Here is an 11,394-nt window from a genome sequence, read left to right as displayed (position 1 = left end):
GCCTTGTAGCGGGCGGGAGGCCTCCCTCTGCGGCCTCTTTCCAAGATTGTGGCCTTGGATACCACAGGATACATCTTGTCTGACACGCTCTGAGGGCCAATGATGCTCTGAACTGCCCATCACTGCTTTCGTGGTCCTCAGAAATCACCCATACCGTATACCACTTGCTTTGAAGCCATCCCTCATGAGGCTAGTTCCGGCTGACTCCACGCGTTTCGATTGGAAGCCCTCGTGCATTGCTAGCGTATGCACGAGGGCTTCCAATGAACAATAGATATCTCAATGATGTTGACAAGGTCATGGCTCATCCTTCTTCGACAATACTGGAGTTGTTGACATTGAGGTACAAGTCGATGTGTTGATCAGAGGGCACGGTATGTGAATCAATCGTCAAGTGACATGGCCGCCAAGACCTCGACCTCAGCCTTGCGGCCTCAATGATCTCAATCGGCGGCCTGCAGTCGTAGGTGGTGGCTATGCCAGGCTTGTTAAGGCAGTGTGCTGGGACGGTGAAGTATCAACCGGGGACTGCGGTCCAGAGGCCTCAATGTCGTTGGGATGGTTGAAGTTCTCAAATCTGAGGAGACCTTTCTGGTTCCTTGCACCAGAGGAAGCGAGAGCCCTCGACGTCAACGGCCCGTGTAGATGGGTGTGTTGGATACTAGATGGAGATGTCAGCAGTCTCAGTATAAAGGAAGTCATTTGAATCTTCCTCTCGAGCATGGTAGGCATAGCTTGAATAGGGACTTGGTATAGTAGTAGTGGTAGCAGAAATGCGAGAGAACAGCAACATTGCTGATTCTAAAATGTGCTGTGGGAGGCCGCCTCCCTTATGTAGATGGTTTCTGATCGCCCTGATACATTCGCTCCCGAAACTACCCAACAAGGTGACAGGCAGGCGGTGGGGAAGTGATGCAGACTGAGAAGCCTATACGTACGTATGCAAAGCTTCAGTTCATGCCGTCTATGAGGCGAGATTGTAGGCAAATCAACGCAGCCTCCCGAAATCACAGGCTCAGTTGATTGGCTAAAACCCTCACCGGTCGCTGGAAGGCTTGAGATGTAAGTGAAGTGGTCTCCATACGTTTCCCGCAATTCAAGCAGGAGGGCGGCCAAGGATCGCCGGCCTCCCGATTTCTGCAGAACTCTATGCCTGAGGTACTGCAGTTTGAAGTGGAAGCGAAATCGATCCCAAGGAACGGTACAAAGTCTTGTGCAGTCCTGCCCTCGTTGATATGTCGTGTCTTGGTGGGACTGGAAGGTCATCATCCGCAATGGCGAGGTCTGAACACGTCGAGCCACAGAAGGCTAGTCCAATTCCGGTATGGTTTATATGCCCACCGTACAATGCGAACAGACGGCCCATGGCAAGACTGAGGTGGCGCAAAATGGACGATGCCCCATATTATCGGTGGCATGATAGTGGTGAGGGGGGTCTGATTTCCCGAGCAGAATGAGGTCCAAGATGAGCAGGTCCTCGAAGTTGACCAGGAATGTAAATTTTCCTAGGCCATTTACACCCTAGCCCTTCGCACTGCCTTAGCATGTTGGTCCGATCTTGCAGGTAACCTCGGACCTTCCTGAATATACGGCTACGTGTCCTTGTCCTTGTAGCGCTTAGGTATAAGGGCGTAGGTAATCGAGCGAAGCCTCATTACCGACTTAGTCTTTCACGCCATCGCTGTCTAAGGAGACCACTCGTCAGAGCAGCCCTAGGATCTGCAGAGCTTAGTGAGGATTCTCTGCTTACTGACTTTGAGGGAATTAGGGTAAGAAGATGCTCGGAGGAGTGCAAGGCCGAGGATTTGATCGGTGCATTTCCACGGCCCGTATATATACAACAGATACGACCCGACCTCTTACATAGTCAAAGAAGCTTTTGAAGTTCGACGTACTCGCTCCCGGTCGCCCAGTGCAACCGTGGTATATGCTCTCTCATCTTGTGGTGTCACTTGCATGTATAGATGTCGACAGCTAGAAGTTCGGCACATACATGGGGTGCTGCTAAGGGCGCGGTCCAGAGCTGCGCTACTCGACCACTGGACCTGAAGATGAGGATTTCACATGCGTTGAGAGTCCACGCATAGATCGCATCCACGCTCCGTGGTCAATGCAGGAGGGTAGCAGCCAGAGTAGGAGAGCAAGTCATGAACCCACGACCGTGTTCGAAAACCATTACTGGCGCTAGGATGTACGCCTTCGACGGCAGGTTGCCTCCACTGCATCATCCCTTAGGAATCCCTATGCATCTCACGATACCGACATGGATTGCTTCCATGCATGTTCCGGATGTGGGCAACCATCCTATCCCGGCGCCGACACTGGTGTAGACAGTTGAGCCCTTCACACCGGTAGTAGGTATTACCATGCATAGTGGTGATGTGCCGATCGAGGTCGCTCTCTCTGCCTAAAGTCTGACCACAGGTCAGACACTCATACAGCCCCTGGTTTCGAGGTCGCCGAGGCACAGAGTAGCGAGAAATTTGCAGTCTCTGGCATCGTTCGTTGGCCACGGGCCGTGTGTTGTCTACGCTCCCAAAAGGTTGACGAGAATTGGTATTAGTTCCGCGAGGCATGGGTGCAAGTGGACGATAATGGAACGAGGGATCTCCATCCACTCGAAGGAGTCTGTCTGTGACGGGAGGTGTATCGATGTCTTGCATCAATCCCTGATATACAGCTGATTCGCTCAACGGATTCCGTTCAATATAGCCCTCTTGCCATTGGGTGGATCCTGGATCAGTTAGCTAGGTTCCTCCTAACATTGACAACCGACGTACTCTGGGTTGAGGTGCTCGCGACGTCAGGCCGCAGGGGCACAGAGAGGTAGTTGCCATTACAATAACTTCCAGATATTCGCTCCGCGTCCTCGTGTATCCCCTTGATTAAGTCCTCGAGCTCAGCAGAGTCGTATCCAGGGCTGTAGTCAGCGAAACCGGAGTCGTTGAAGCTGTCCGCTCTAACAAGCTGTTAGGACAGAGCACTCAAGACTTTGATGACACTCACAAATCAATTGGGCTGCTTGGAGTGGTGCCGGAGTACGACGAAAGATGGTAGCTTTGCGAAGAGGGAGAGGATGCGATTGATCGGAGCGGAGAGGTCGACTGAGTATGCTGCGAGTCTCTGCGTGAGGCCGATCGAGTGTGGCGTCCTGTGCTTGTTAAGTAGTAAGATGAATCTTGATTGCGAGAAGGATCAGAAGACATGTTCAGCACAAAACCGCAGGAAACATGTGGGAGGTTTTGGATTTGCAAGAAAGCATGAAAGAAGGAGCGCCATCTCGTTCCGTCGCTCTATATGAGTCTCTCGCAGCCCCAAAGCAGGCGAGATCTCTCTTTGGCCTACCTGTGCTTTCAACATCGCTAGATTTCCATGGGCAGAGCAGTGTGCAACATCGATAACTTTTCAGAGAGGCGATCGACCTCATTGGTCAAAAGACAGACGTCTCGGTACCTGAGGCAAGCAGTCCTTTCCTCTGCTGGGATAGCGTATGTATACTGCTCAGTGTGCAGTGGGTCTTCAGCATCGGATTGCTGCTGAGAGCAGTGCGCGAACGGACGATGAATTGGTTTCTTGCAGGAGGCGGAGTAGTTGATGCTGGCGGCGTGGCTTGGCACCAACCTGAGGCACAAATCAGACACGTGACTTTTGTCCTGCCTGATGTCCAAAGTGCCCGGTATGAGTGTCGTGCTGAAGGCAGCATGTGGAATTCGTTGATATAGCAATGATTCTGGTCTGCTGAGGGCACGATGGCAAGTTGTACGAGAGCGCTGCGACTTTTCAAGAGCCAAAAGGTCTTGCAGCAGGGCCCAAGAACATTCGAAATATATATCTTTCTGTGTAGAGGACTCCGGTGAGCGGCAGATGTTCATTTCTGCGCGGGCAAATATCTGTGAAGAACGGATGACGGCCTCCAAAGCCTTTTTTAAGATTGCGAAGTGACACAATCTCTTCTTGTAGAGCGACATGCAATTCGATGTCGTACAATACCGGTGAACGTTCAGCCGCACCAGATCCCGAGTCCCAAGGCTAGCTCAAGCAGATTTCCGCCCTTCGCTCACCGGTCGAAGCGCGCATATGCGAGAGGTAGAGGGCGTCCAACCAGAAGTTCTCTGCTGCATAGCCTTGTCGCTGATATGCTTCGGCTGAACGTGAACTATCTCTCGACCTGCCATGACTGGCAGCTTCGCGGCGCTGCCTCATTGGCCCACTGCCTGGTCGCCGGGAGCATTGCATTGTGGCCAGTGTTGTCGCGATGTGGAGGAAAATTGAAAACTGAAGTTGGACTGTTGGAGTTTGTCACCTCACCTGACTAAAAGCTCGGCTCACCTCCGCCAGTAGCACCGAGAAGCCTCCGAGGTGAGCCGAGCTTGGGTCGAGACGCATGAGCTAGCGCGTCCTGGATCTCAGCCAATCGGAGCGCTTCCAGCTCCAAGCATCAAATTCGGTCACTCTTCAACTGATGACTTTCATGCCTTCGCGACTGATATCACCATTTTCCGACGCCGACGCCTAGCAATGCGCAAGAAGTGGACGACAGCTTGGCACCGCAAACATGTTCTACGACCTTAATGTCCCTTGGTCAGCCGAAGATCAAAATCTACCGAGAACACTGGCATTCCTTCACGAGCTGGGCTATAATGTTGTAGCTCTAAATCACTCCATTACTGGCCAACTACCCAAGAATCTGGTATGGAGCACATATGATTAACATGGAGCATTGTCACTGACATTTTCCAGACCAGCCCCATCCCAAATCCGCTTCCATCCAGCGAAATTCCGCCCAAGCTAACAGTCCTCCGACGCGTAACCCTCACCCTCACCGAAACTCTTCCTGGATCGCGTCTGGCAGCTTTGGCGCAGGAATACGATATACTGGCTCTACGGCCAATCGATGAGCGCACACTGCAGCTCGCCTGCAGCTCTTTGGACTGCGACATCATTTCTCTCGATCTGACACAAAGATTTGGCTTCTTTTTCAAGCACAAAATGCTTGGCGAAGCCCTGCGATCTGGCAAGAGGATAGAGATCAACTATTCACAAGGTCTGCTTGGCGATGCGCAAGCGAGAAGGAACGTGATCAGCAATGCGACACAGCTGATCTCAAAGAGCAGAGGACGAGGCTTGATCATATGCTCTGAGACCAAAGCTGGTGCGATTGGCTGTCGAGGACCCTGGGACGCCATTAATTTGGCCGCAGTCTGGGGCTTGAGCCAGGAACGAGGACATGAGGGTATGAGCAAAGAGGCGAGGAGTGTCGTGGTCACGGCCAAGCTGAAGAGGACGGGGTATAAAGGCGTGATAGATGTGGTATACGGTGGAGAGAAGCCCCCGCCTGTCGTCAAAGAGACGACGTCAAATGGGAAGGGCAAGCAGAAGAATGGGCAGAAGAGAAAGGCTGCTGCGATCAGCGTCGAGGGTAACGCGACTGCAGGTGGAGCTGAGACGCCGCTCAGCAAGAAGCCGGCCCTTCGGGCACAATTGGCTGGGGGCGAGAAGGCCTCTGCTGACGCAAGTCCTTCAGGTGTGGTGAGCGTGGAGACGACTAATACTAGTTGACGTCGTCATTGATAGCAAAAGAGAAGATGGTACTGCAGCACGGTTGCTTGCGGGCCATGACTACAATTATCAAACACCCATGACACCCGTATGACTCTGGCACCACCAAACTCCTTGCCCTCTTTGCCATCGAACACAGCTCACGCTCTCTGCACAGATGGCACTACCTTCCCCAAACCAGCCATGGACTTTGATCAGACCCAGATATCTGCTTTGCCCTCCACTTCATCGCAATCTATTACCAAAGTCTCGGGGACCATTTGGTGACTAGGGTTGGTCATGGACATGAAAGATTCGAGGTGGAGTTGATCTGGGTTGTTGGTGCTGGAAAGGTGGAGGCTGGATGGTCCGGAGGTTTGACAGCATACAACGGCTGAGATCTCATATCTATGCCAAAGGTTGTCGCTCTCGTCACATAGACTGCCTGATACCGCTGAGAGCCGCGGGACAACACTTCAGTGGCAATGACACGTGCAGACTGATGTTCTCGTAATCGGTGAGAGCTCAATGAAATTTTGCTGACGTTGTGAGAAGCTGACGATAAGTATTCGGAGAGGCTGAGAACGAACTTGATTGCTCCACGTAGCCTGAACTTTACTCGCTGACAGCCTTTCCAGATGCATCGCAAACCTTCTCAGACGCTATAAAACAGCCTATTGTCGGCTCGCTGCGGCGTGACATCACGTCACATGACTGCATCATCGTTCCCAAATAATCCAAGACCGCACCCTCCCCCCCCCCCCCCCCCCCCCCCAAAAGCCACCGCGTACAAGAGTCAACAGCACAGCTTCCAATCTCCGTGGTTGTAGCATTCAATCTCAGAGATCGGTTCGCAGTCTCCTTCTCGTAATCCTATCCGCCGCTTTCATCCACACACTTGCTCTTACAGAAGATTTTGAACTGCCCACAGTGGCCAGAACACCTTCACCAATACTTCCTTGGTACTCTCTCCATCAGGCTGAGGTAGCCATTGCAACTCACCCGCCAGCTGAGCATCGAATTGTGCGACCACAGACTCCGGGCCGTCGAGCACGATCTTCCAAGCAACGTGCTTCTCCACGCCAAGTTGCTGCGATCCCTGATCGGTAAAGAAGTGAATTTCCATCAACGGACAAGCCTTCCTAAGCTTGCGAAGATGACTCTGATACTCTCGAATCGTCGCGTTGAACCTGAAGAGCCCCGGCGCGGCACCCAATCGTGGAACGAATCCAAAATCGATGATCAAGCCCATCTTCAGCTCTCCAAGCTTGAGTTGGCGCTCCAAGATGTACTCAAAATGCTTGTCCAGGACTTCCTTCCGGTCATCCTCGGTGCGATTCTCCTCTGTCCCGACAATGAATTTGACCTTGTTGAACTCGTACACGAGCCCGGAGCACTCTTCTCGAATCTGCTTGCAGGTACGCGAAAGTGAAAACAGATTCTGCATATCGCGGAAGACGGGCGCTTCGCCCTCTTTGCTGCGAAGCAAGTAATCAGACCGAATCACGCGGCTCCCGCGCTTCGCCACGCGAATATAGGTCAACATCTGGTCGACTTCGTTTTCGAGGTTCGGAATCTCCTCTCCAAGCTCCCCCAGCCCTCGACTCTCGTCGGTCTGCGCTCGTCCTGCTCGACGAAGTCGCTGGAGCTCGCTCTCCAACACCACGACACATCCCTCCTTCTGGTCGATGCTGGACTGCTGTTCTTCCACGACGGGCTCAGTGGCATCGACGTACTGCTCGAGCAGCCGCAACTCATGCATTACCTTGCTTTCTTGTTTGCCTCCTCTGAAACGCCGCAACGGTGCAATCATGTCGCTGGAATGCAGTGTCATCTCGCCATTCTCGCCCGACAGCGCATAATCATAGATCCGGTTACGCATCTCTCCGGGGATCTTCTCAAGGAAGAAGCATGGCTCGGAGTTCTGCATCGTGGGGGGGGGGGGGGGGGGGGGTCGCGTGCGATGGTGAACTTTAATGGAGTGGCGCGTATCGAGAGCGCGGCGTGTATGAATGGAGTGGAGCAGAGGAAATAAGTGGTGACTGTGGTACCCTCAAGTTTTGTTTTTCCATAGCTCGAATTTAGCGTGGCAAAACTCACCTCTTGAAGTCCGTGCAGAAGCTTAGACTGCATGACGGGTGAAGAGCAAACGCAGCCAGCTCGTGTGAGAATGAGACAACGTGGTCACTCTGCTTCACGCCAAAACTACCGTAAGACCAGCGCAGAGACATTCGCAAGCATATTCCTCTGAATTCATTCTGGATCGTATTGCCACCGGCTTCTGACACCGTGCTGCCTGAATTGTGCTTTCAACCAAACGTACAGGATCCATGTTTACCAGCCGTGCAGCCCTCGCGCAAGCTCTGACTGATCGCTCTAGAAAGCCTTGATGCTAATATGTCGCGCCAGGATCGAAGCATCTCCTCCCTACTTTCCTACTCCTCCTCCTCCGAGCCATTATAATTGATGATGCCTTCAAATCAAACACAGCGCAGAAGCTGCTCACTCCCAGTTTTCGCGATGTATGACATTTTCCCTCTTCTCTCTCCAGTATAATCCCTCACAGAAAATTGCGAACAGCCCACAGCGGCCAGAAGGTCTTGACCAATTTGGTCTTGATGAACGCGAGACGTTCAGCATGCAGTCGCTGAGACTCGGCCGCCAGCAGTGCATCGACCTGAGAGACCACGGATTCCGGGCTGTCTATAGAAAGCCGACACACCACCGGTTCGTGATAGAGTCGGGATTGGTGTTGATTCCATCTCACATCTTGAAGTTGGAAATGTAATGCCAGAGACTTGGATGACTTTCGAAGCGTTCGAAGGCTGTGCTGGTTCGCGTCGATGAAAAGTTCAAGTTCTCGATCGGCTGTTTCGCGAACTTCGCTGAGATGAAGTCGAGTTAGCAGATGTTGACTGGTGAGGCTTTATTTGGCCCTACTCAATCAATGTACGTACCCGACGTCAATAATCAGACCTTGCTGTAATTCTCCCGATTCGCTCTGACGTGCCACAATGTGCTTAAGCTGCAAGTCGGTCGACGACTTTCTGCTTGAGAATGGCATGGTGACAAACTTGATTTTGTTGTACTCATAGACCAGACCAGAGCACTCCTCATGGATCTGCTTGCAGGTACGAGCCAGGGCAAAAATGTTGTTCTCGTCCCGGAAAGCTTCTCGCTTCTGCTTTATCTGTCCATCATCCACTGCCAGTGGGATTTCGTGAGCGTTCAGTCTCGGCAGTTCTGGCTCGACACGGACCTCGCCAGAAAGTATTCGCTGTTTCAGTCGCTCGTCGTCGGCGATGGACGACCTCAAACGGCTCATCGCTCGACCGGCATCCGAGCGACGGGAGCGCAGCGAACGCAAATCATATGTTGCATCAGACCTGGTAACAGACTCCTCAGTATACGCCTCAAGAGTTTCCTCCAGAGTCTCAATTCGCCAGTCGATTACTTCAAGCTCGGCCCGATTTCCCTCGAGCTGTCTTGTCGCGATTTGGACGGAGTGAGTAATCGCTCGCAGTTTTTCCCTCTTTGCTTCTTGATGTTCTTCCTCGGTGAACGCTGGGGACGTGGGATTCAGGATGCAGTACTTCAGCACAGCTTCGCCGTCTTCGCCAACCAGAGCAAACTCGTAGATACGATTGCGGATTTCGCCCGGGATCTTGTCGAGAAATAAGCACGGCTTGGCCTGAACTCGATTAGTATCTCTTTGGACATGACACAAAGAGTGTCGACTTACTGCGTCTCTCATGTTCGCGGCGTTGGGCAGAGCAGGATTGGTTGTCTCTTCAGCCAGTGCCTCATCCTGATGAATGCGAAGTGCAGCTATGTCGATTGACGGTATGGGCGTGTCCAATAGCGACGTCTCCGCGCTGTTAGAAGCCATGGTTGCAGACGACTGCACAGTCGCTACGAGTGTGGGAGTGGAGAGATGGGATGGCTTACAGGAAAATGGTGAAGCGGGTGATGGTGGGTCCCCGCGAAATTTTAACGCTCGTGCATGTGCAAGCGGAAGGGCTGCTCATCTATACACCTCTCAAATAGTGAATTCGACGTTCCTCTCGTAGGCTTCAGGCGCACTGCAGCCAGTTTCCAGTACTATAGCTGCAGTATCTTCGCCTACCAAATCTTGGAGGCATTGCGCAGAGCCCATGCAGGCCAGAACACAGTCAACAGACATTCCCTCATGGACCTGACATCATCCCACCCTAGCATCGTCAACGACGTCAGCGTCTCGTTGAACTGGGAGAGGACCGACTCGGGATGATCCAGAAGAAGCTTAAAGGCCAATTTATGCTTCGACCTGAGGCCAACTTGCCGAATCTCGCTTTCATACTGCAATGTGAGTGATTTGCAAGACTTGTGCAGCTTCCGGAGGCTCTCCTGGTTTTTTCGCATATGCGCCTTGAGTGTACGCGTCCCCCCTAAAGACGATTCAAGGCCACCCAGGTCGATGATCACCCTATTCAGCTTGTTGTATTTGGTTTGCTGCTGGACAATGTGCTTCAGATCCTGGTCGAAGAAGTTCTCGTCGAAGAAGCTGCCCTTCACTACGTTTCTCATAACAAATCTGATCTTGTTGTATTCGTAGACCAGCGCCGAGCATTCTTGGTGCATCTGTTTGCAGGTGCGGGAGAGTGCAAACATATTGTCGATGTCGCGGAAAGAATGGACTGCCTTTTTGACATTCTCGTCCTCGATGTAGATGGAGGATGGTCCCTTAATATGAGTCGAGGCTTCTTCGGGATGCAGCAAGCTCTTTCTACTACGGTCTTTGATCTCGATCGTGCTAGTGATACGGCTCACATTGCCCTCGAGGCTAGCTAGACGTATTCGCATGCCGTCTAGAGCCCGCGTCTTGTCCGTTTTGTACCGCGACTCCCGATCGATCTCTCGGATGTCTTCTTCCAGTTCCTCGATACGTGCCTTTTCCTCGTCAAAGTCAATTTGGCGACTTCGGTGTTCGGACTTCAATCTTGAGAGCGTCTCATTGTGCTGCTGAAGTCGCATGAGCTTCGCAGCCTTCTTCTCTCGCCTCTGTTCTCTTGGTGGCAATGTCGGCGGCACTAGGACACCAAATTGCAATGTTGCTTCGCCATTGTTGCCAGTCAGGGCATATTCATAGATGCGATTCCGTATTTCGCCCGGTATGCCCTCGAGGAACCGGCACTTCTTGACCTACTCGTGTTAAATCTTGTAATCTCTCGAGAATGTAGCAGATTCGACTTACTTCTTCTGCCGCCGACAAATTGTCTCCGATCAGTTCTGTGAGGGTAACCTGCTCACTGAATAAGGACTCGAGGGTCAAATCGGTCGTAAGCGGTTCCATGACGAATAGCCGATGTGCCTCGGGCGCGAGATATGGGGGAAGTCTAGTAGAGGCCAGTATAGTCGTCGAGCCTTTATTGTAGGTGTTTTTGAATTACCTGGTGGGGAGCGAAATCCTTTGAAGGTGCTTGTAGTTCTCAAGTTAGAGAAATGATGATCTCTGATTGTATTTTAAAGGAAAAAGTGACAGCAAACGGCGGCTGCAGAAAGTGAAGGAAGCCCCACACAAGTGAAGACAATGATGGCGCCTTTGCGCATGCGTCTCACATGCACGCACAGACCTAGCCTCAAAATCATTTTTTCAGCGCCCAAAGTTTGTCTCCAGTCAAACCCTCGGGAGCCTTGGCTTCGCCAACCTGAGGCATCTACAGAGCTACTGAAAGGAGACAGCCCAAAGCGGCCCAAAGACTCGAAGAATTGGGCCACGAGTCCACATCGCACGATGATAGCGATCCCTGTCTCCAGGATATTCAATAGCCGGCATATAATTGAGCTTCTCGCAAGCAGGAATTGGGCCATTCAGGG

General features: G+C 52.2%; 4 protein-coding genes across 4 annotated transcripts; 1 reads left to right on the top strand and 3 right to left on the bottom strand.

Moving 5' to 3' along the window:
* Positions 1-119: 119 nt before the first annotated feature.
* On the bottom strand, positions 120-732 carry MYCFIDRAFT_177890 (uncharacterized protein; the record flags this gene model as incomplete). Its single annotated transcript, XM_007931836.1, has 4 exons — positions 120-136; positions 165-278; positions 325-484; positions 523-732. 4 exons carry the CDS (start codon positions 730-732, stop codon positions 120-122), a joined length of 501 nt encoding a protein of 166 aa, XP_007930027.1.
* Positions 733-4,555: 3,823 nt separating this feature from the next.
* MYCFIDRAFT_6015 (uncharacterized protein) lies at positions 4,556-5,379 on the top strand (the record flags this gene model as incomplete). Its single annotated transcript, XM_007931392.1, has 2 exons — positions 4,556-4,690; positions 4,741-5,379. Coding segments are annotated over 2 exons (774 nt in total), but the record flags the coding sequence as incomplete, so codon positions are not given.
* Positions 5,380-5,836: 457 nt separating this feature from the next.
* MYCFIDRAFT_79637 (uncharacterized protein) lies at positions 5,837-7,468 on the bottom strand (the record flags this gene model as incomplete). The annotated part of the gene is made up of 2 exons (XM_007931835.1): positions 5,837-6,093; positions 6,541-7,468. 2 exons carry the CDS (start codon positions 7,466-7,468, stop codon positions 5,837-5,839), a joined length of 1,185 nt encoding a protein of 394 aa, XP_007930026.1.
* Positions 7,469-8,098: 630 nt separating this feature from the next.
* Positions 8,099-11,166, bottom strand: MYCFIDRAFT_199077 (uncharacterized protein; the record flags this gene model as incomplete). The annotated part of the gene is made up of 6 exons (XM_007931834.1): positions 8,099-8,423; positions 8,496-9,229; positions 9,281-9,413; positions 9,665-10,719; positions 10,772-10,913; positions 11,147-11,166. The coding sequence occupies 6 exons, from the start codon at positions 11,164-11,166 to the stop codon at positions 8,099-8,101; spliced, it is 2,409 nt and encodes an 802-aa protein (XP_007930025.1).
* Positions 11,167-11,394: the final 228 nt, after the last annotated feature.

Source organism: Pseudocercospora fijiensis (genome assembly GCF_000340215.1).
Source record: "Pseudocercospora fijiensis CIRAD86 unplaced genomic scaffold MYCFIscaffold_8, whole genome shotgun sequence".
Classification (NCBI taxonomy): domain Eukaryota; kingdom Fungi; phylum Ascomycota; class Dothideomycetes; order Mycosphaerellales; family Mycosphaerellaceae; genus Pseudocercospora; species Pseudocercospora fijiensis.
This window is presented reverse-complemented; position numbering and strand designations above follow the sequence as displayed.